At 38.0% G+C, this 25,965-nt stretch overlaps 1 protein-coding gene across 5 annotated transcripts in view; it reads right to left on the reverse strand.

Annotated features, from left to right (window-relative positions):
• The window catches only part of APBB1IP (amyloid beta precursor protein binding family B member 1 interacting protein), a 165,694-nt gene that overhangs the window by 91,290 nt on the left and 48,439 nt on the right, over window positions 1-25,965 (reverse strand). For 3 of the 5 annotated variants that reach the window (XM_023735014.1, XM_023735011.1, XM_023735013.1), the window contains 3 exons: window positions 13,375-13,543; window positions 8,332-8,403; window positions 2,019-2,106 (listed from right to left, as the gene is read on the reverse strand). In XM_023735014.1, coding sequence (XP_023590782.1) covers window positions 2,019-2,106; window positions 8,332-8,403 — 160 coding nt within the window. In that variant the 5' untranslated portion in view covers window positions 13,375-13,543. Of the gene's footprint in view, window positions 1-2,018; window positions 2,107-7,232; window positions 8,404-13,374; window positions 16,801-25,965 lie in introns of those variants that run through there. The other 2 variants (XM_004380524.2, XM_023735015.1) reach the window with 2 other exon arrangements.

Below are 25,965 nucleotides of genomic sequence, written 5' to 3' on the forward strand. Positions count from 1 at the left end.
TGAATTCCCTATCAGGTAGTTCTAGTGCCTTTTCTTCTACTGGAAAGTCATCTGGTGTTTTATTTTGGATGCCTACTGGAACCATCCTGTCCTGTTTTTGAAATGTTTTGATATTTTCTGCTGTCTTCACAGCATTTGGTAGTTATTTTCCTTGTTTATTGATTGTAGATTTGTTTGTTTCATCCTGCTTTTTTGTTTTATTTGGCTATGTCTGAGCAGTTGGCCGTGCATTCTTTGTTGTTTGCTTGTCTGTGGGAATGATACTTTTCACCTCCTTCTCCAATTCCCAGTGTCAGTCTCTCAGCTATGGTGCAGCAGGGCAGGTCTAGCTGAAGAGGAGTTGCTGGGATGGGTTGTTTGTGGCACCTCCTATGGCCAGCAGGGCAGGCCAGTAATCAGTGCAGGGCTGGTTCCAGTAGGCTGTGCCTTGGCTGCTTGTGGTGTGATGTTCAGCACACAGTGTAGGTAGGCAGGATGAAGGGGGAGATTGTGATGTGTGAAGCTAAGATGGGTATGGGAGAGAGGAGAGGAACAGATCCAAAAACACAGAAACAAACAAAAATGAGTGCTAGGGGAGCTTGCCATTGGAGTGGAGAGATGATAGACTATGAAATGGAGAAAAACAAAAAGGAGAAGAAGAAAAAAAAAAAGAAAAGAGAAGAATAAAATGAATAAATAAAAATTAGAAAGAAAAAAGAAAAGAAAAACTCCCAATGATCCCACTGGTGTGGCTGTGAGGTCTGGGGATGTTGCTCCCAGGCTGTGAAGTACAGCTTGGCTAGAAGGGGTAGAGGTGCCACTCAGCACCAGGTATTCAGGGGACAAGAAGAGAAGGAAAGTATAGAGAGATGAGAAACTGAATAATGAAGAAAGATAAAAAGGGGAAAAGAGGTAAAACAAACAAAACAAATGAATTAAAAAAAGAAGAACAAGAAAACCCCCAATAAACAGAAGAAAAAAATACAAGAAAAAAGAAGTGTCCTCAGGGATCCCTCTGCAGGTCTGTGCAAACTGAGGGGGTAGGTCCCAAGCCGCATAGTACTGCCAAGCTAGAAAGGGCCCCCAGTTCGAGAAAAGAAAAAGAAAACAATTCAAAACAAACAAGTAAAAGCCCCGGGATCCCACCAGCATGGCAGCACCGGCCGGGAAGCAGTTTCACATTCAAGTGGCATTTCACAGCCTTTCAGGAAGAAGCAAAGATGGCACACGGAGCCAGGTATTTGAGAGAAAGGAGGGGGAGGTGGTGAGAGGTAAGGAAGAAATCTAAAGAAGCGAAAGAAAGCAACATCAACAGCCAACAAATGGCACTTAGGGAGCTGGCCAGTGCAGGCGGTTGGAATCCAAGCAACACTGCTGAAGCTGGTGCTTCCCAGCCAAGAGACTGTGGCCACGGGAAGCAGAGGGGGCCGAGTAGAGGTGAAGATGGGTGGGGGGTGGGAAAGCATATATATATCGCTGGTTACTGGTTGTTCTGTCTCCTGCTGGAAGTTCGGTGAAGCTGCCTTCTCGCACCCCATTTGCTGATCTCTGATAGGAGTCCAAGATGGCGGATCCGCGGTGTGCTAGCTGATAGGGGACCTCTGCATGTATCTCTTCTTGCTCTCTGCTCTCTGACAGTTTCTTATTCCATTCGGTGCTTGGCTGAGTTCTTTATCTCTTCATTTGATGCTTAGGGTTTCAGGATTGCCGTTTTCTCTGTTTGTCTTAGTTTTTTTGATCTTTGCTGTAGAGGGATGGTGTGGTTTTTCTGCATATAGCACCATGGTGCCCAGAAGTCCAATGGGCTGTTCATTATTATCCTTGAAGGGGCATTTCCTTATTAATATTTTATTCTATTACTCCTTATTACTCTATGGGCTTATTAATAAGAAAAACACAATCTGAAATCCAGTACTTTAAAAATGATACTTATCATGATATCCAGGTTCCTTTAATTTAGTTTTCAAATTATAGCTCCATACAGATTTTAGTCAATGATATGATTATAAATTACTTAAGAAAAAAATTGTTATGCTTACCATTTAAATCTTTAAAACCCACAGTGTAGTTAAATTCAGCTCTGGTCGGTTCTGGGTCAGGGGGAGGAAGAGTGTCAACTCCTAAACTCTGTGGAAACAGATCCCCATTGTACCCCCACCCACCAAAAACAAAAGTCATTTATGATATAAACATTTTTGAAGCATATTTTAACATTAAGTAAAAAAATATATATTTTTCACACATTTTATCTCTCTCTCTATATATATATATTAAAAATCATATCCTTACTCAAAAATGTTTTATGTGATGTTTGTTTCTCTAAAGAAAATTCCAACTTAACAGTTATTCTAGAAGGCACATCTAGAAACAAAACAGGTCACCTGAGAATGCTGAGAATAAGTTATATTATACTCACAATTTAAATTTTCAAGCATATTTTTATGTCTATAATCTCAGAATTTCACCTGTTCTTAAACATGAATGCTTTTATGGTAGTGAATGAATCTTTAGATGTTAATTTGTTCTAGTGAATAATATTCTTGTTCATCTTTTAAATTGAAAAAAAAAACCCATCATTATATATGAGAAAAAATTAATAAAATATAATCACTTGAATCAAGAAGGTAAAAACAAAATTAGCTCAAGCAAGTTAGAATCAAGGATAAAATGTAAGAAAAAAATGACTGCAATCTCAGAACTGATTTCAGAAATTGGAAGGAACATGCAGAAATTGATTAGAAAAAGAAGAGCTTCATGGATGAACTATGGGGCAAACATCAGAACAAAAAAATTTGTGAAATAAAGTACAGAAATTCGTTAACTGTGTTTTTAATGCTATGATTAAGAAGTCTAACATCACAATTAGGGTAGCTAACTAATTTTTTTTTCCTTCAGGAATATAATTTGTTCTAGCATTTAATAACATTAGAAGTAGTTCTCAACAAAATTTTAATATTGAAATTAAAAAAAGAAAGCCAAAATAAAACAAACAGAAAAGGATTCTAGAAACATGAAGAGCAAGGGAAAAAAGAGAGGAAACTGGTTTTAGGAAGAAAGTACTTTAATCATAGGAAGCAATCCAAAGCCCAAGATGAAGCTAAGTATGTAGCATTTCTATCTAAATGAGGTGGCCTGTGAAATAATTTTAGGTGATACACAAAAAAACAAATGTTTAAAATTTAAATCGTTTGGATCTATTTGGATGTTTATTAAGAAAAAAATAAATTAGAACATCTAACCTGCTTGAGATGAAATTTAATTCTAAAAAATCAACAAAAGACCAAGAAAATAAAAGGGCAGGTGCGTTGCAAGTATGGCAAAAATCATGAAGGTGATGTAAGTTAAGTTTGAGAACACTGCTCTATACTGATCTTAAAAACCATACGCTCAAAATTTTATTTCATTAGAAGTTTCATAACGGTGGTTTTCTAATTCTCATTCTTTCTTAATGTATTAGCTGGACTTTTTCTATAAAGAAGAACTTTCTCTCATCAATTATTTATTTACTCTGAAATACAGTTTGACCAGGACTGTAGATTCTCTCCTTTTATTTACCAGTTTTCAGAGTAACAAGTTAATGCCCTGGCAACTTCCAATGGTGACCATTAAAGGGTTTTTGTTTTATTTTAGGGATCTTTATGAACTCATAGTTTATTTACTTTTTGCCATGTTGAAATTTGAAATTTTTGTATATTTAAATATATCTCACTTTTTCTTTTATGGCTTCTGAGTATTGTGTCTTGCTTAGGAAAGCTATCTGCATTTCAAGATGATATAAAAATTTCTCCTGTGTTTTCTTGTATATGTGTTTCATATATTTAGATCTTTGATTCATGGAACTCATTTGGGTGTAAGGTATGAGGTAGAAATTCAGGGTTTCATCTTCCAGGTGTGTTATCCCAACACTATTTATTACATTCAGCAAATACTCCTCCTTTTCCCAGTTATTTAAGATGCCAACTCTATAGGATTTTAAATTCCTATATATATTTGGATCTAATTCTGCTTCAGTAATCTGGTTTAACATAACATTACTCTTCTTTTTCAAATTTTCCTGGCTATTTATGGATTTAAATTTTCTTTATAAAACAGTAGAATCGACTGGGTTCCCTTTTCCCACAAAACATCCAGTTAATCAGTTAATATATACATTGGTTTCCAGAGTGTGTGGATGTGTATGTATGTATTTATAAAAGGAAGTAGTTTTCTACTACATACATATATGTGGTAGGAAACTACTATATATATATATGTATATATGTATATGGTAGGAAACTATTGCCTTTTCTAATTAATTGTGAACAAAAAGCCTTACAATGTAATTGTTTTTAGTTGATTCTTTGTGTTTTCTGGGACAGTACAGTGGACACTGTATTGATTTCTAAATTGTTTCACAACAAATTTCAAATTGTTGACTCCTAAAAGTCCTTTTCTGAGACTACACAGATATAAACACTCATAACTTGTCTAAAGTGGAAAAAGGGGAGGCTGAAAGGGGAAATGATAAACATTTTCTATTGTTTTGGTGGCTTTAATATTGCTCCCAGATTCTGAGTGACTGTAAACCTATCTGGGGGACGCCTCCTGGCATCACAGATATGTTCCTTCTTTCCTCTTTCTCCCCAGAGTTGAGATGATTTGAGGGACAAGGCATGATGCGTGGCGCCAGGTGGAGAAGTACGTGATTACGGGTAGACAACTTAGTCAGAACAAAGTGTAGAAGGAGGAACAAATCGTGTTCTTTTTCTTCATTTCCTCAAACTTTGAGCTGACCTTTATCTGAAGCTTTTCAAGTGAAATATACACTTTTGAAGATGCAGTATTTAGGAGCTGTGCTTCGAAGTTTCTTTTTTATAATTGTTGCCACACTAACACTGTGAACACTGTGGGTAGAACATATGGAATCCCTGGGTGGTGCAAATGGTTAACACCCTTGGCTTCTAACTAAAGGGTTAGAGGTTTAAATCCACCCAGAGGCACCTCAGAAGAAAGGCCTGGTACTCTCCTTCCCCAAAACCAGCCATTGAAAACCCTGTGGAGCACAGTTCTACTCTGACATACATGGGGTCGCCATGAGTCAGAATCAACTCGATGGCAACTTGTACTGGTTGTTGTTAGTTGCTGTCAAGCTGATTCCAACTCATGGTGACCCCATGTGTGCAGAGCAGAACTGCTTCATAGGGTTTTCAAGGCTGTGACCTTGCAGAAGCAGATCACCAGGACTGTCTTCCAAGGTGCCTCAGGATGGGTTCCAATCACCAACCTCTGGTTAGTAGTTGAGCGCTTAACCATTTGTACCACTAGGGACTCTCCACTGGTACTGGTAGAAGATAGCAATTTAGAAAAAGATGAATTGTGTACCTGTTCTAATAATTATTTTATGTGGGTTTTCTAAGTTATAAAACTAATATTAATCATTACAGAAACTTAGAAATACCAGAAAAACAAAAGGAAGAAAAATATAACCAAATACAAATCCACCTGGTTAATTGTATTATTTAGAAAATTTATATCTTTATTTCTCAAATCAATCTATCAAAGACTGAGAGAGAGCTATATTAAAAGTTCCCACAACTTTTGTCTTTCTATCCTTCTATCTTTGTATCTCTCACATTGATCTATATGCTGCTATATTTTTCAACATGAAAAGGTCCACGACTGGTAAAACTTGAATTTGATTTGCAGTTTTTCTTGATGAAAATAACTCTTTTCCAAGTTAATATTTTTTCATCATGAATCTTCCTTTGTCTAATGTTATTATTGTGATTTTATCCTTCACTTACTTTTTGCTATATTTCTGTATATATCATGCCCACCACTAAACTTTTAATGCCTCTGACTCATTTTGATGTAAGGTGCCCCTTCTAAATAGCATAACATTGGATTGTGCATTGGATTGTAGTTTCTGATCCAATTGGAGATTTTTGCTTTTCAGGAGGGGAGTTTATTCCTGAATTTATGTTTACTGTCCTAACTGACATCTGGTCTTCTATCATCTTGTTTTATATAATTTTCATGGTTATTCTTTTTAGGTCAGCAGTTAGAATCTGCCTGCCATTCCTTGAAAACCCCATGGGGCAGTTCTACTCTGTCCTATAGGGATGCTATGAGTCGGAGTCAACTTGACAGCAGCAGGTTTTTTTTTTTTTTTCATGTTTTATTATTGCTTTATTTGTTTTCTATCTTTTGCTATTTGGTCTGTTTTCTTTCCATGATCTAGAGGGCATATATTAAATTTTTAACTCTACTAGTAGCTACATTAACTTATTTTAAGAAAATATCTGAATTATTATTTTCTAACTATCAACCTCATGAGAAAATATCTACTATCTATCCCCCCATATATTAGTACATTATCAAACTTTATCCAAATTTTTTAGTATAACCCAATCAGACTCAGTTCATTATTATTATATGAATTACTGATGTGACATTTTCTTTTAAGAATTGTTTATGATATTTACCTCTTGATTAATAACCATCTAAATAAGTAATTTAGACTTATTTCTGTGTTTAAAGTATTTCATTGCTGACTGACAATCATTTTATACTCAAATTTCCCATTTTTTATTTATTGCTCAATTCACTAGCAATTTTTCAGGACATGCATCTGTATGTGTACATACACACACACACACACACACACTTTTTCTCTCTATGAAAAAATGCTATACATATATATATATATATGTATATATATGAGAGAAAGAATGATAAAGTAAATGGGGTACCATGTTAAGAAATGAGACATCTGGGAGAAAAGTAAATATCAGTTTTTCTGTACTACTCTTTCAACTTTTCTAAATCTTGAAATTATTTCAAAATAAAAAAGTTAAAATCACATTATTACATTTTAGTTCCCTTTAATTTTTTACTTATTTGAGATTAGAAAGCCTAAGACTTTTCCACCCCACCCAAAGAAGAATAGAATAGGCACAAAATTCACAAACAGGAATCAGAATATCAGCTTTTCTATGACTAGGAAAATACTCAACAATCTCAAAGGGCATTTGCTAATGACCAAATTGAAGGACAGATTTTAGACCCAAAGACAAAGTAGGACCTTTTCCTTGCCCTGAAATCTTGAGACCTACCTGTTAGGAGAGCTGTACTTGCCAAACAAACCCTCTGACTACGCCCACTTGTGCACAATAAAGAAAGAACAAACACCAGAAGGGTCTTGAGTGAAGGCCGGTCCAAGAGTCTTGGAGGGGACTCTTTCCTACTTTTGAGTTACAATAAGAATACTCAACTGTGGTCCTCTGAAAATTCCAGACTCTGAACAACCAGAACTGTCACCCCTTCCCACCAGCAGGAGAAGTCACTAAACGGGCAGAGAAAAGACCATAAACGTTCACTCAAATCTTCCTCCTCATGGAGGCAAAGGGAAAAGTCCTTTCATCTATGGAAACATGACTACCATTCTAACATTCACCTTTTAACCAGCGCCCTTTCCATCTAAGCCTACTGTCTCATATTTTGTCTCTTCTTTCACAGAATCCAGATGTTCTTGAATTTTATTGGTACTATAAAGTAGATGTTAACTAGGCTTGGTTTATTTTTCTTATAATATGTATTTTTCAAAGCACAGACTATTCTCCATTTATTTTATAGAAAACTTAAAAAAATCCCTATCTTTTTTAGGAATATTGGGGTATTCTTATTTTGACATTTTATGCTGAAATTGATGAGCTCTACTTTCTGAATCAAAGAAGCATTTCTGAGGAGACTGTAAGACACACTGAAGCTCACATGACTTTGTAAAGCAGGTGCTATTAACCTGGGTCAGTGGTCTTTGGGCTGGCGGTCACTGGGCTCCCGTCTGCCTGACAATGAGGGTGATCCCTGAGTCAGCAGCCTTCATGGTACTTTGAGGGGACTAAATTCTTATGGTCTAATCAGTAAGCCACAATAACTCCCACTTGCTCCTTTAAAATACAGCTGTTCTTCAAAGGTTGGTAAAGAATCTTTACTAAAGATCATGTAAGTTTCTTAGCTAGTCTTTATATGGGTAACCACAGGGGAAATTGTTCAGTGATGGTGGTGTTGGTAGTGGTGGGGATATACTCAAAGAAAATTCCTCCATTGGCCAATATTTGACCATGATGAGCATGAGCGCTGCCATAACAGAATGTATGTGGGACCAGTGTATTGAATTAACTGAACTCAGAGTATAATCAGGAAAAGGCTTTATTTTTTCTCTACCATGGCCACATCACAAATACATAATATTGTCAATCTCCAGTTGTTGTTTTTTTTTTAAGACCGCTCATTCAGATCCTTCATCATATTAAAATTAAATTCTGTAACTACATTTTTTTTCTAATTTGAAAGTTAAGAAGGGGAGTTTACCTGGGTTAGGAGATCCATCTCTCCCAGCAAATTGCTGAACATTTGGTCTATATCATCACTTGACTCACCCATCTGAAAAAGAAAGAAATCCAGACATCAACAGCTGAATAAAATTCTGATGTCTGGAGAAATATCACAACTCCTTTTTTCTTCAAGGATCCCATCCATGGGCAGGGAAGTTCAGAATAGAAAGATATGGAGAACATTCATCTCAGTCTGAGATTCCAAGCCTGACCACCCTCCAATTTGGCTTGGTCCAAGACTGAACCAAACCCTGGGAACTGCATCAGAATGAACATGATCACCTAGGAGGTTAAGTCTCTCTACCAGGTTGGACTAAAGCAGTCTGAACTGGAACAGAAATAAATGGGTGGTATTTCCCACTCTGGAGTCTATTTTTCCAAACTAAATTAGTCTCTTTGGGGCCAAGTGGATTAAGTGTACATCATTCAGGAATTCAACTCACCATAACCAAAAAAACCAAATCCATTGCCATCAAGTCAATTCCGACTCATAGGGACCCTTAAGTACAGAACAGAACTCCCGCATAGGGTTTCCAAGGCTGCAAATCTTTATGGAAGCAGATTGTCACGTCTTTCTCCCATGGCGTGGCTGGTGGGCTCAAACTGCTGAACTTTTGGTTAGCAGCTGAGTGCTTAACCACTGTGCCACCAGGGTTCTTCAACTCATCATAGGGCACTCTTATAGAATAAAGTGTCATCCATACCACAGATGATTATGTCACAAGAGATGCAGAACACCAGCTCCACTTAGAAACATATACCATAAAGAGATGTCAGGAGTGATTAAACATATTTACCAAATTCCCTACTTAACAAAGATATCTCTGAAATCAAAGTTTTAATACATTTATTTAGAAGTATTGGGGCAATGGACACTTAGAACTAAAATGGCTAGACAGTCAATTGAAAAAATCAGTGAAGATTGAAATATAACATTTTTTTTGGGGGGAAGGGGTTAACAGTGATGGAAATATCGCATTGATTAAGGGTAGGGTTGCACACTTGATTACTGTAATTGCTGTCAATAAGTTGTACACCTGTAAAAAGCTGAATTGGCAAAAGATGTGTGGTAGATATATTTACAACAATGACAAAAAAATGGAGTAACTACTGAGGCTGCTTATGTACAACCAAACACTTTATGGAATTTGTTCCTTGGTTCAGAGGTTTAGGGTCATGGTTTCATGCGATATCCCAGTTAATTGGCCTAATAACGTGTTTAATGCCTCTGTTCTACCTCCTAGTTCGTTGCACAGTGCCTGGGGTCTTAAAAGCTTGCAAGTGACCATCCGAGGCACAATAATCGGTCTCTATTTGCCTGCAGCAACAGAGGAAGAAGGAAAATCAGGAATAGGAGGGGAAATGGAATTTGTGGCTAATTGCCTCCATAACAACTGCCACCTCTGTCATGAGACCAGAGGAACAAGATGGTGCCCAGCTACTATTACTCAACATTTTGATCAAGAATCCTGATCAAAAGAGGGAAAATGTCAAACAGATTTTAAAATTCTCATGGACTCCAGACTTTCTGGAGCCATGGAGGCTGGATGAACCCCTGAAACTACTGCCCTGAGATAATATTTAAACCTTAAACCAAAAATATTCCCTGAAATCTTCTTAAAACCAAACAACAGTTTAAAAAATGTCTGCCTTGAGCACTATGCCTTTTTAAGAACTATCTGTATGGGATCAAACTGACAACAGCAACTTGAAAGATTAGATAGGAACATCAGGGGGCAGTGAATTTATGTTAATGGGGGAGGAACAGCTCAGAAAAGGAGGGCGAGAATGGCTGCATAACTTGAAGAATGTAATCTATGTCACTAAATGGTACACGTAGAAACTGTTAAATTGGTGTATATTTTGCTGTGTATATTCTCAACAACAACAAAATAAGTAAAATTTTAAAAAAATCAACGAAGATGAAAATAGAATATTTTTTAGATTATAACCTTTCTTTGCCTAAACTAAATGAAGCAATTGTCCAAGAGAAGGAAAGTATTGCAGTAAGACAGGGGCTGGGATACCCTGTGAGGTATAACTACCTGCTCTCTTTCTTGACACTTTGGGCAGTACTAGATCAGGAAACTAGGTGAGATGACTGTGAGAACTCCCTCAGCCACTAATCCACAGTGCGTTGTTTGGCAAAGGGAATCAGCTGCTTCATCTGTACAATTAGGAGTTTGCCTCAGATAATTTCTAAGTGTCATAAGTGCTCTAAAACAAGACGGATTAACACTGATTACATCACAAGCTAAGAAGTCTGATGAGTGTAGAGGATCAGTATATTATTAAAGCCAAACAATATTTACAGTAGTGTGTATATGTGTTATATGTGTGTCATGGATTGAATTGTGTCCCCCCAAAAATATGGGTCAACTTGGCTAGTCAATGATTCCCAGTATTGTGTGACTGTCCACCATTTTGTCATCTGAGGTAATTTACCTATGTGTTGTAAATCCTACCTCTATGACGTTAATGAGGCAGAATTAGAGGCAGTTGTGTTAATGAGGCAGGACTCAATCTGCAAGATTAGGTTGTGTCTTAAGCCAATCTCTTTTGAGATATAAAAGAGAGAAGCGAGCAGAGACAGGGGAAACTCATACCGCCAAGAAACAAGAGCCAGGAGAATAGCACGTTCTTTGGATCCGGGGTCCCTGTGTTGATAAGCTCCTCGACTAGGGGAAGACTGACGACAAGGACCTTCCCCCAGAGCCTACAGAGAGAGAAAGCTTCCCCTGGAGCTGGCACCCTGAATTTAGACGTCTAGTCTCCTAAACTGTAAGACAATAAATTTGTTTGTTAAGTTATCCACTTGTGGTATTTCTGTTATAGCAGCACTAGATAATTAAGACAGTGTGTTGTGTTTTAACCTTTTTTATATGGAGACTTTTAAACACATACAAAAATAGAATAATATAATGAATTTCATGTATCCGTTGTCATGTATCCATATCTTCCCCTCAACAGACTATTTTGAAGCAAATATCATTTCTTCGTAAGTATTTCAGTATGTAGCTCTATAAGATTAAGATTTTTTTAAACCATCTCTTTGTGTATGTGTGTTTAAAATAAATTATTTGGCTAAGATAGGTATCTTAGTCATCTGGTGCTGCTATAACAGAAATACCACAAGTGGATGGCTTCAACAAGCATAAGTTTATTCTCTCATAGTCTAGTAGGCTAGAAATCCAAATTCAGGGCATCAGCTCCAGAGTAAGGCTTTCTCTGTTGGCTCTGGAGGAAGGTCCTTGTCATCAATCTTCCCCTGGACTAGGAGCTTCTCTGAGCAGGAATGCGAGGTCCAAAGGACACACTCTGCTCCTGGTGCTTCTTTCTTGGTGTATGAGGTCCCCCATCTCTCTGCTCACTTCTCTCTTTTATATCTCAGAAGAGATTGGCTCAAGACACAATCCAATCTTGTAGATTGAGTCTCGCCTCATTAACATAACTGCCACTAATCTATCTCATTAACATCATAGTGATAGGATTTATAACACAAAGGAAAATCACATCAGATGAGAAAACGGTGGACAACGACGCAATACTGGGAATCATGGCATAGCCCAATTGATACACATATTTTGGGGGACACAATTCAATCCATGACAATAGGCTAAATCAAGGCAGATCTATCTTTCCTTAAAAAAATTATCTTCAGAACTTAGAGTACTCCCTTTAACTCAACTTCAAACTATACTTTAGAGGCAACATGCTTTCATTTTTAATAGCTACAGCTAATCAGGGTTTCTCTGACTCCTTATAAAATATGTATATGAAATACTTTTGTCACACTGACTCTGCTTACTTAAAAATCCCAATCCTAGAAAGTGAAGGAATGTTATGTAATGATGATGATGATAAAAATAATACTTATATAGTAGTTATCATGTTTCAAGAACTGTTTTATAAGCCAGAATTGATATTAAAATCAGTTAGTACCCAGTAAGGTATGGGCACTGACCAATAAGAAGGGATGCTGGCTGAAAAACATTTTGGGTAAATTGGTGCATATCCTCCAAATATCTGCCCTGCAGAACTACTGCTTAATCTTCCCAGATTATCTTCAACCATTATCTCAGGCTTATCACTTAGGAATTCTGCCATAATGAAATTTTCTTGCTTAATTTCTCCCATCATATATTTACCCTCTCCCAATTTTAAGAAGAAAAGTTATTCTGTTTTCCCTATACAACTTTACCATCTTCACTGAACAGGATTGAGAGTATTTTCCATCTGAATGTCCTGCTTCTCACAATAATTCTTTCTTTGCTCTCTTTCTAGACTCTCCCTCTAGTGAAACCCAAAAGCTGCTCTGAGCTACAGTTAATGAATACATTCAACAGTTGTTACAAGCTTTCAGTTTTGCAAGTTTTATATAGGAGGAGAAGTTCGTAGGTGGTACAAACGGTGAATGCACTAAACTAACTGAAAGGTTGGAGGCTCAAGTCCACCCAGATACACCTCAGAAAAAAGGCCTGGAGACCTACTTCCGAAATATCAGCCACCAAAAACCCTATGGAGCACAGTTTGGCTCTGACACACATGGGATTGCCATGAGTTGGAATCGACTTGATGGCAACTGGTATATTCAAGGAAGAACGTTTGAACTGTTATGAAAGGATGTGTTACCTTTCCAGAACACTCTATCTGGGTCCCAGTAGAGGAGGTGCCACACAGGAGCATGCGTAGCTATAAAATTGGACTGGCCAGGAGGAACCAGGTAGGGGACTTCAGTTAAAACAAAAGAGGTCTATGATACCACAGGACAAGCACATTCCTAAGTAGCAGATACATCTGAAAGAATCAGGTGTATGTACGCCATGGGACAGGAAGGCCAGTGCTTGAATGCAAGGAAACCATTCAGTGGATGTTCAGGGTCAGACCACAAAAGGTAGGCTGGTGAGCACTCAGGTGCAGAAGTGACAGCTAAAGCAGACACCACAGGTCTAGGTCTATGTGGGCAAATCTAGGATGTCAGAGGGGAATCAAACAGCATCAGTGAAGAAAGAGTGTTTACCCTGTTTTATGTGACCTGTTGGACCTAAAGTGTTTATTGAAGCCAGAAGAAGAAAAGATACAGGTGGACTTCGTCTCACGTTAAGAGCGACAGTCTATGCGAGGTTCATTCACGTGTGGCCTTATTCCCTCTGATAAAGTAGCTGAATCAGATGCTCCCTTCCAATTACCTAAAAAATGGAGGAAAGAAAGTATTTAAGTAAACAAAGTACCCATGGTTTCACAAACTGTCCTCTTAAACAATTAATCTGATACTCAGAATCTTATAACTGATTATTCATTTATAACTTTAATAAGGGAAAAAATAGCTGAATAAAAAATAAAATTACAGAACTATCCATGTGACTTTTATTTTATTATGCAATATAATAATATGACAAAATAAAGGCATCCTTGAGAGGGAAGAAAGCCCTGGGGATCTACTTTTGAAAGATCACAGCCATTGAAAACCCTATGGAGCACAGCCCTACTCTGAAACACATGTGGTCATCATGAGTTGAAGTCGACTCAACAACAACTGATTTGCTTTGGTTTTTTGAGATGAGTAATTACTAACAGCGACATTTAAAAGTAAGTGCTACTGTTTACTGATTTCAAATTTTTCATAAAAGCAATCCATTTAGAGTGGAAAAAACAGGTTTGTTTGCGGACATCAAAACTGCCAACCAGTGTTAAGATTAAACTTAGAGGAACCAAAGATGACACTGGGAATAAGAATCCTGCCATTGATGCTTTATCTTGAATCATTAGGTTTGGAAAAGTACTAAGATGATGAAGAATAAAGTCTTGAAAGGAAATGTGACATCAATGAATCAGAAAAACCCATTGAACCCAAAGATTTCAGTTTCTCAGCCTGTACACACCACCGATACACAATAGGCTGAGGATATGCCAGAGTGAATCATTCATCTAAGATGAAAATTACTCAAAACAGCAGTACATCCTGGTGACCTCTCCTGAAACTCTCCCTACGTTCATCTGGTAAACATCTCCCCCCGTCCTTTCATTCCTTTCCCCTAGAGCATGTTGATATTGAATTGTTAAGAGGAGTCAACATCAAAATGGGATAAGTAAATACACTACTGAACGAACCACAATTTAAAAGACTTGCACCTGGAAGGAAAACAGTAAGACATTTGAGTTAAGGGCTATTATGAACATAAATTTTTATTATGCTTACATGTTTATCTTCCTTATTTTTGGAATAAATAGTACAAGAATCAGACAGACATATACAAAAAAACAACAAAACAGTTGCTGCCAAGTTGGTTCAGACTCATGGCCACTCATGTCTCAGAGTAGAACTCTGCTCCATAGGGTTTTCAATGAAAGGAGATCTTCCAAGGGGGCCTCTGGGTGGTCAAACCTCCAACTTGTCACTTACCAGCCAAACACATTAACTGTTTACACCACCTGGGGAAAGTGTCTACACAATAAGTGTGAGAAGACAGGGCACTATTTATGTGTGGCATTTTCCACAGGTCAAAACGAAAATTAAAAAAAAGAAAGAAAACACCCAGCCCTGAGAGCTAAAAGTGTTATTTGGGTTAGCAGCCCAAAAGAGCTAGGGTGGAGGAGTCACAATGAGGCCAACTTACTGTAAAACAAGCCATGTTCACATCATGACTGGGTGGAGTTAAAATCTATTGAGTACCTCACTTCTGAGTTCATTTTGTTACACATTGTAGATTAAAAGGAACAGTACTTTATCAGACAGATTTTGTTGGGTTTTTGGGGGTGCACAGGTAAGGGATAAGGTGATTGAGACTGTACGTCAGGTTGAAACACTGCCTTAAATTCCCTGAGTGACAATGGGAAATTTCCAAAATCCTCAATATTTCTCTAAGGCTCAAATTCCAAGTCTGTTTTTATCCTCAAATAGTTTTTCTTCTCTCTCTCTCTCTGTGTATATATTTCATATATGAACTTCAAATATATATATATATTTAAAATCCACTCTAAGTACTCTGATATATATGCTTAACAGGGCATATATTTACACCTACAGCAAAGTGATCTTCACATATCTAACTCAGTTTGGATATAGGGTTCATTGCCTTTCGAACTAGCAATTCTGGTCATGATCTTGGACCTGGACCTGGACTTCCTCAGTGAAGACAGACCTTATCATATCTGTCTGGCCAACACTCCTTTTTTCTAAGGAATAACTTGCATTGAGGCAAGGTTGGTGCAGGTCTTTGCAGACAGGAAGACCAACCTTGGACTTACCACTGATACTGTAATAAGAAAATACCATTTTATGCTTCAGGCAGACAAAAAGGCAAGAGATCACTGGGCCGTATACTGCTGTTTTCTTCTGAGATGGTGACAGGACTAACTCCAGCTGAGATGGCAGCGAGCCTTAACTGGGAAGGGCTCTGTAATGGATTGAATTGTGTCCTCCTGAAAATTTATGCTGGAACCCTATACCTGTGAATGTAATCTAACCTAATGTAATGCAATCACTTTGCATAATGCAATCTAATGTAATGTAATCAGTCATTCAGTTGAGGACATTCCAGTGTAGGGTGGATCCTAAACTTAATCACTTTGAGTTATGTAAAGAGCAGCATAGACACTGAAATTCAGGAGGAAGAGGATGATGGATAGCAGAGACAGGTGCATCTACAAGCCCAGGAACTCCAAAGATAGCTGGCAGCTACCAGAAGCTGAAACAGACAGGGAGGGATCTTCCACTAGACCTATACCCTGAATTCGGACTTCTAGCTTCCTGAACTGTGAGAAAATACATTTCTGTTCTTTAAAGCTACCACTTATGGTATTTCTGTTACAACAACACTAGGTTACTAAGACAGCCTGTTTGCTTACAGTTTTCTGATCAGCCTCTGTTTCTTCTCTGGTTTTACTGCTGATCTGAACTAGTGAGCAGCAAAAGCATCTGCTGGCTCAGCAGTCTGATACAGGAGGGGCCGGTCAGTAATGTTGTTTTAGGTTGCATGCTCTGAGATATGCCAAAGTCCTTGTACTCCTTCTCAACCAGGGGATTTTCTATTTCACTCCTTGGTTCTTTAACCATCTGGAGCCTGAGAAGTTTTTTTTCCTTTGTTTTTTCTTTTTGCTTCTTGGTCAGCAGGAAGAGCACTATAATAACTTAGTGAGATACCTGTCTTCTTTTATATCAGACTATAAACCTGGAATTAAAAATCACTTAATCTCTGATTTGATACTTTTGTGAATTTCATAGAGGACTTGAGAATCTGCTTTGAGAAGCTGTATGTGCAAAAGCTATCCTTAGAGCTACACTCAAATGCTTGCTCAAGTATCCCAAAAAGCAGGTAATCCCATCTTAGTTTCCTAGTGCTGCTGTAACACAAATACCACAAGTGGGTGGCTTTAAAAAACAGATATTTTGTAACTGAATTGTACATGTAGAAACTGTTGAATTGGTGTATGTTCTGCTGTGTGTATTCTCAACAACAACACTTAAATCGACAACATTCCTCACTTATCGACACAGTTAGGTTTCAAAGACCACACTGTTATGCAAAAATCGGCATTATGCAAAAATGGAAGATGATCACATCAGATCACAAAATGAAGATGACTGCATCGTTACATAACTACTAAATTACATGATTATATAACTGCCCAATTACATCATTACATAACTGCCAAATTCATCATTTCATAACTGCCAAACTACTGAGAATCATGGCCCAGCCAAGTTGACACATGGTATGATTAATTACTTTTGTGTGTGGCCTTTCTAGCCATGGTCTTGTAACTCCCATCCAGGTGACTGGGCAGGACTGTGTGATAGGGTAATTGTGGCCTACCAAGGGGATTGGTCAGTTTTGTCCTAAAGGAGAGCCAATTCCAGAGTGAGAGGAGGATCCTACCACCACCAAAGAAGAATAGCCAGGAGTGGAAAGCACATCTTTTAGACCTGGGATCCCTGCGCTTAGACTCTCCTGGGGGCAGGAGTCCAAGAGAGAGAGCAAGCTGAAACCCTGAAGACGGTGAGAAGTCATGGCAGGAGAGAGACCTGGCAGCAGAGAGCCGGCGGCAGGAGACAGTGCAGTGGGCTTCCTGGGCCATGGAGAGAAAAAGCTGAGTGCCTTTGGGGAGAGGCCTAGGGCCAGGGAGAGGTGTACCTGAGAACACGGCTAGGAATAGGCTGTCCTGATGGAAGAACTTTATCTTGAGTGTTCCTGAGCCTGAATTGCAACTGTTACTTCCCTAATAAACCCCATAATCGTGAGTATGGTCTGTGAGTTCTGTCTGGCCATTGCAATGAATTATCAAACCCAGCGGAGAAGTAGAGAGTGCTGTGTGAGGGACGGTTGGTGTCAGAATTAGTAAAGATGGTGGAGAGAGGAGGTTTGTCTGACCTCCACCTCATGGGAGTTAGCCTTGCGCTGTTGATCTTGCTTCTCCTCCCCCCTTGTGGGGTTGGAGGACATCAGACACTGCTTCCATGCCATACATAACCTCAACCATCACAGCCAGTGTTACACTTCCCTTGCACCCTAGCGTTTGTTACTGCCAGATGTACAGCATTAATGCACAAAATAGTCAGGATTTACTATTGTCGTAAATGCGAAATGTTGGATAATGAGATCATTGTTGAGTGAGAAGTAGGTGTATTTAAAATAAAAAAAAAAAAAAAAAAAAACCCAGAAATTTATTTCCTCACAGTTCAGGAGGCTAGAAGTCTGAATTCAGGGCACTGGCTCTAGGAGAAGGCTCTCTCTCTCTCTGTCAGCTCTAGGGGAAGATCCTTGTCTGTCCCAGCATTCCAGTTTCCATGGCCATTTTCACATGGCATGGCATCTATCTTCCTCCAATTGTGCTTGCTTGACCCTGTGTCTGTGCTGCTCATTATAACTCAGAAGTGATTAGGTTTAGGACACACCCTACACTGATATGGCCTCATTAACATAACAAAGAAAATATTGTTCCCAAATGAGATTATATCCACAGGTATGTTGTTGTTGTGTGCCATCTAGTCAATTCCAACTCATATCAACCTGATATGACACAGCAGGACTTCCCCATAGGGTTTCCCTTTACAGGAGAAGATTACCAGGTCTTTTCTCCCTCAGGGCTGCTGAGTGGGTTCGAATCGCCAACCTTTCGTTTCCAGCCTAGTGCTTAACCATTGTGCCACCAGGGTCCTTATCCACAGGTGTAGGGGTTAGGACTCCAACACATTTTGGGGGATACAATTCATTCCATAACAGCCCCAAACCAAAGCATCAGAGATTTTTATTATTATAACTGGCCTTCTTATAGTAAGAATATAAAACCTGTGTGATGGAGTAGAGGTGTACAAATTTTTAGTTAATTGACAAATAATTCCTGTCTATTGAAACACCAAGTTTCTTACTTACAAAAATAACACATGGCAACGTAGAAAATGTAGAAATTTCGAAAAAGTATAATGAAGAGGAAAAAAAAATCACAAGACGGGTGCTTTTTGATAATAAAATATTCTTACTTCGAAGCTAGAGGGCAAAGATCATTTAACCCCAGGGTAGAATACAAGTTAGGCTCTCTGCTTTTGAAATGGAATGTCAGCCCAACCGCTGAACTATACTTGAACTACTTGAACTATATATAAAACGAGTGTACTTCTGAAACTCACTGTGGAACTCAAGCTCAGGACTTGCTTATGCCAAAACAGCGCTTTGGCCAATTGATAAAGACAATTAAAAAAAAAAATGCCAAGTATCCATCCTTCTCATTTTTCTGTGTTCTATCCTGTGTCAAGTTAGAGCATCATAAAGCAACATGACTACCAAAAAACCAGAAACCAAACCCGCTGCCACTGAGTTGATTCTGACTCATAGCCACCCTACAGGATAGGGTAGAACTGCCGCATAGAGTTTCCAAGGAGTACCTGCTGGATTTGGCAGCTGTAGCACCTAACCACTATGCCACCAGAGTTTCCAAATGACTACAGACTTCATTTAATCCTTAGCCCTATTGTCTACTTCTGTGGGCTCTCCATCATTCCCTTGATTCTAATCTATATTCCCATTTTTCCAATGACTCTGAAATCTATATATTTAGCCCCAGCACTCTCCTGAGTTCCAGATTCCTAATTTCAACTGAAGGAGCCCTGGTGGTGCAGTGGTTAAGCACTCAGCCGCTAACTGAAAGGTCAGTAGTTTGAACCCACCAGCTGCTCCACGGGAGAAAGATGTGACAGTCGGCTTCCATAAAGATTATAGCATTGGAAACCCTATAGGGCTGTTCTGCTCTGTCCTATAGGGTCACTATCAGTTGTAATCAACTCGACAGCAATGTGTTTGGTTTTTAATTTCAACTGACTAAAAAAATCCAAATTAATATTCTGCAGGCATTTCCATCTAAGCAGGTCCAACTCATCATTCCCCATCTTCTTCATCACTCCCCTCACGCCTTCTCTTGGTCATTATTCACTTATAAGTCCAACTTAGAAACCTTGGCATAGTCCTTGGCTCCTTCCATTTTTCCATCCAATAAGTCAAAAAGTCTTGTTGATTCTCCCTGTGGAGTGCTCCTCCTTCCTTCATTCTTACTGTCATAGTTGAGATCCTCATCAGCTTACCCAGCCATTAGTCTATCTCCCACTCATCAATCCTAAACACCACTTCTACTTATCTGTTGTTATTAGGTGCCATCAAGTTGATTTTAACTCATAGTGACCCCATGTGACAGAGTAGAACTGCCCCATAGAGGTTTCTAGGCTATAATCTTTATGGGAGCAGATCTCAGGTCTTTCTTCTGTGTAGCGCTGGGTGGGTTCAAACAGCCAACCTTTCAGTTAATAGCCAAGTTCTTAACCATTGCACCACCAGGGTTCTTTACCTCTGCAAATGTGAAATACAAAGTTGAACATGGCACTCTCCTATTTAAAAGCCTTCCATAACTGACCATGACAAAGTAGAGAGGGTTCAGGTCCTCAGCATGTCTTTCAAGGTCTTTTAAAATTTGCCCCAACCTACTTTTTAGGACTCAGCTATCACCACTCAGGGCCCTTGACATTCTCAGAACAGGTTTTTAAAAATTCTCTTTGTCCTTGTATATTCTATTCCTTTTAAATAATATCCCCCCTCTCTTCACTTCTCTTTTCACTTTTTGAATTATTATTCAAAATCTAGCTGTCGTGTCAACACTTCAGTGGTGTCTTCATACTCAGTAGAGAGACTTGTGGTTTATTGCACTTCATAACGATATCAGTAAATCCTGGCCCCCAACAACAACCCTGATAAGGTATATAAGCTCCCTGGGCTTTACTTTCCTTGTCTGTAAAAAGGGGATAATAATAGTACCTAATTCATAGGATTGTAGTGACATTTAAACTAAACAGCATAGGGTACTTGGCATAAGCACTCGATAACAGCATTTACCGTACTGAATCATGCTCTTTTTGCTACCATGTAAGAATGTCTTACCAGACTGCGAGCTGTTATTAAGTAAGCAGCAAATCTTGTTCATCTTTGTGTTCAGTAATGGTTTTTTGAAAAACCAGAGAGATTAAGTGACTTGCTTAGGCTAATGGGAAAAACTAACTGGCTACAGCCCAGGTCTCAAGCTGTGCAGAAAGCTCTCTATCACTCCACCTGCTGTACTGTAAATACAGTTCCTGCTGCACTGTGCCAGAGACATATCATTTTAGGGCTGAAATTTTAGGGCTTTGAGGTCATGAAGCTCTACGTTTCCTATAACTATCAGGGAAATTAAAAAGAAAGTCTGTTTCTAAGCGTTTCCAGCTCTAGGTTTATGGGACTTCACTCACTGTTTGTTGTTGTTAGCCTGCCATTGAGTTGTCTCCAATTCATGAAGATCCCATGTACAACAGAACAAAACACTGCCCAGTCCTGTGCCAAATTTACCATCACTGGTATGCTTGAGCCCACTGTTGCAGCCACTGTATATTTTGAGGGCCTTCCAACCTAGGGAGGTTCTCTTTCAGCACTATATCAAACAACATTCTGTTGTGATCCGTAGGGTTTTCATTGGCTAATTTTCAGAAGCAGATCACCAGGCCTTTCTTCCTAGTCTGTCTTAGTCTGGAAGCTCTGCTGAAACCTGTCCACCATGGGTGACCCTGCTGGTATCTGAAATACAGGTGGCAGAGCTTCCAGCATCACAGCAACATGCAAGCTGTCACAGTACGACAACTGACAGACAGGTGGTGGTCACTCACTATAGCAATGCTGTTTCTAATTGTCTTATTATAGTTTCCTTTTTTTTCTGTGCTTTTCTAGTGAGTAAATACTGGTATTTATACAGATATGTTTTGTTGGCAAACAGAAAGGTTTCACTGGGCCTCACATCTATTTAGGCCTGAATCAGTTTTGAAATAAAAAATTTTGCAACTTGAGTAACACCATCAATAGCTCTTCTTCTTTTCTGATTCAATCTGATGTAGGTAAATATTTCAAGTAATAGGTTAATTAACCATTATTTAATAAATAAAAACAAGTTATATTTTCTATCTTTATTCCTTTATTTACATCATATATCTAATTAATTTTAACCTCACAAACCTAGAGTTATACCTTACTGTAGAACAAAAATGTAACAGCTGAACTATATAGTAATATGTCAGATACCTCTACCACTTTAATATGTAATATATATTCATGTATTTTCTATTTACATAAAATTATATACCACTGGCTTGTGCTGGGTTTCAAAATAAAGAATAAATTATGTGTGCATATGTGTGTGTGTGTGTGTTTGCTGATGCCACATCTTTGGTTTTTCACGTGTTTGTATTTAAATTTGCTAATCTGTAAGAACAAGGCTGAATACACATATGAACATGTTCAAATACTCCTTTGTTATACATATATGTTATAACTTCTTGTTATTAATTAAATTTTGAGTGTGATAATATTAGATTAAGGGGCTACTTGATACACTTAAAACTAAAAGATTTATTCACAAAAACATACAATTTTGCATATTAAATACAACATGTAATAACAGACTTACTTATAAGAAGACTTTCATAAAACATAAAACCATTAAAAACACAGACTACTTTTCATATAGGTTTAAAAAGTGGTCCTAATATCTTCTGCATAAAATCAAAAGGTTTTTAAGATTTTTCTCTTCTTGTGATGAACAGTTCTTGCCTTTAGAGAAATGATGTATTTAGTGGCAGTAAATACAATTCAATGATGAAACACTCAATTTAAATATTCATAAAAAGTTAATCTGTCAAAAGCCTGCTGCTTTCTTCTAGCACCAGACAAAGTCATTCCGGATATGTGGATGATCTAAGGTAATCTGAATGGCTGCAAAGCTCATCTTCATCTGTGCTCTTAGTTATACATAGTCTTTACTTACATTCAGGTGCTGATACGAATAGCAGTTAAGGCAGTTAAGAATTAAAAGTTAAGAATTAAAAGACAGAATAGTTGTGTGTAAACATTTCAAAAACAAAACAACAAAGAATGTGTAAAAATGACTTTCTAATCATTAAAGAGAATCACAGTAAATTAAGTCCAGGCAGGTTAGCATTGATCTTCAATGTTCCACTAGAACAGTGGCTATGCATTCACCAAAGAGAAAAATCTGCACTCTATTGTTTCTGTGAACAGTTGTGGGTTGAGGGAGATGAATCTCCCCATTCCCTCTAACTTCTTGATAATAATAAAAAAGTTGTTACTACCTACCTAAACTAACACAAGCCGAGGTAGAAAATTTGAAGAGACCCATAACAAAAGAAGAAATTGATGAGGCCATAAAAAAACTCCCAAATCAAAAAAAACCCTAGTCCAGATGGCTTCACTGGAGAATTCTATCAAACATTCAGAGAAGAGCTGACACCAATTCTACTTAAACTATTCCAGAACACAGAAAAAGACAGAATACTCCCTAATTCATTCTATAAAACCAGCATAAGCCTGATACCCAAACCAGGCAAAGACATCACTAACAAAGAAAATTACAGACCAATATCCCTCATGAATATAGATGCAAAAATTCTCAACAAAATCCTAGCCAATAGAATCCAACAGCATTTCAAAAAATAATACATCATGACTGTCATGGATTGAATTTTGTCCCCCCAAAAATGTATGTAGCAACTTGGCTAGGTCATGATTCCCAGTATTGTATGATTGTGTTATCTGATGTTATTTCCTTATGTGTTGTAAATTCTATCACTGTGATGAGGTTACACCAATGAGGTTGACAAGATTAGTGTCTTAATGCAATCTCTTTTGAGATATAAAAGAGAGAATCGAGCAGAGACACGTGGGAACCTCATACCACCAAGAAAGCAGTGCCGGAAGCAGAGCGTGTCCTTTGGAGCTGAGGTTCCTGTGCAGAGAAGCTCCCAGACTAAAGGAAGATTGATGATATGGACCTTCGTCCAGAGCTGACGGAGAAAGCGTTCCCCTGGAGCTGACACCCTGAATTTGGACTTGTAGCCTACTGGACTGGGAGAGAATAAACTTCTCTTTGCTAAATCCACCCACTTGTGGTATTTCTGTTAGAGCAGCACTAGATGACTGCGACAATGACCAAGAGGGATTCATACCAGGTATGCAAACATGGTTCAACATTAGAAAATCAAACAATGTAATATACCATATAAATAAAACATAAGAAAAGAACTACATGATCATATAAATTGATGCAGAAAATGAATTTGATAAAGTCCTGATAAAAAATTCTCAGAAAAATAGGAATAAAAGAGAAACTCCTCAACATAATTAAGGGTATATATACAAAACCAACAGTCAGCATTATTCTCAATGGAGAGAGACAGAAAGCATTCCCCTTGAGAACTGGAACTAGACAAGGATGCCCTTTATCATCACTTTTATTCAATATTGTACTGGAAGTTGTAGCTAGAGCAATAAGACAAGAAAAAGAAATAAAGGACATCCAGATTGGAAAGGAAGAAGTAAAGCTATCCCTAACTGCAGATGATATGATCTTATACATAGAAAATCCCAGAGAGTCTACAAGAAAGCTACAGAAACTAATAAAAGGATTCAGCAAGGTGGAAGGGTACAATATCAACATACAAAAATCAATTGTATAAAATACTTAGGAATGAATCTAACCAGGGACGTAAAAGACTTAAACAAAGAAAACGACAAAATACTTCTGCAAGAAACCAAAAGAGACCTACATAAATGGAAAAACATACCATGCTCACGGATAGGAAAGTAACATTATAAAAATGTCAGTACTACCCAAATTGATTTATAGATATAATGCAATCCTGATCCAAATCCAACAGCATTCTTTAACAAGATGGAAAAACTAATCATCAACTTTATATAGAAAGGAAAGAGGCTCCGGATAAGCAAAGCATTAATGAAGAAGAACAGAGCAGGACACCTCACACTTCCCAATCTCAGAACCTACTATACAGCCACATTAGTCAAAACAGCCTGGTACTGGTACAACAACAGACACATAGACCAATGGAACAGAACTGAGAACCCAGAAGTAAATCTATCTACTTATGGACAGCTGATCTTTAGCAAAGGGTCGAAGTCCATTAAATGGGGAAGAGAAAGACTCTTCAACAAATAGTGCTGACAAAACTGGATATCCATTTTCAGGAAAATGAAACAATATCCATACCTCATACCATACACAAAAACTAACTCAAAATGGGTCAAAAACTTAAATTAAAATGAAAACGATAAAGATCATGGAAAAAAAATAGGGACAAAGCTAGGGACCATAATACACGGCATAAATAAAATACTAAACATAACTAACAATGTACAAACAGCAGAAGAAAAACTAGATAACAGGGATACCCTAAAAATTAAAACACTTATACTCATCAAAAGACTGTCAAAGAATAAAAAGAGAATCTACAGACTGGGAAAAAATTTTTGCCTGTGACATATTCGACAAGGGTCTAATCTCCAAAATTTATAGAAAACTTCAACACTTCAACAACAAAAAGACAAACAATTTAATTAAAAAACGGGCAAAGGACATGAACAGACACTCTACCAAAGAAGACATTCAGGCAGGTAACAAACACATGAAGAGATGCTCAAAATCATTAGCCATAAAACCAAAAAAACCAAATCTATTGCCGTCGAGTCGATTCCAACTCACAGCAACCCTATAGGGCAGAGTAGAACTGCTCCACAGAGTTTCCAAGGAGTGCCTGATGTTTTCAAACTGCCGACCTTTTGGTTAGCAGCTGTAGCACTTAACCACTGTGCCACCAGGGTTTCCCATTAGCCATTAGAGATATGCAAATCAAAACTACAATGAGATACTATCTCTCCCTGGCAATACTGGCACTGATCAAAAAAAAAAACAAAAAAAAACAAAACAACAAATGCTGGCGAGGTTGTGGAGACACTGGAACTCTTATACATTGGTGGTGGGATTATAAAATGGTACAACCACTATAAAGGTGGTATGATGCTTCTTTAAAAAGCTAGAAATAGAAATACCATATGATCCAGCAATCCCACTCCTAGGTATATATCATAGAGAAATAAGAGCCGTAACATGAATAGACATATGCCCACCCATATTCACTGCAGCATTATTCACAATAGCAAAAAGATGGAAACAACCCAGATGTCCATCAACAGATGAATGGATAAACAAACTATGGTACATACACACAATGGAG

This window comes from Trichechus manatus, unplaced genomic scaffold (genome assembly GCF_000243295.1).
Source record: "Trichechus manatus latirostris isolate Lorelei unplaced genomic scaffold, TriManLat1.0 scaffold00075, whole genome shotgun sequence".
Lineage (NCBI taxonomy): Eukaryota > Metazoa > Chordata > Mammalia > Sirenia > Trichechidae > Trichechus > Trichechus manatus.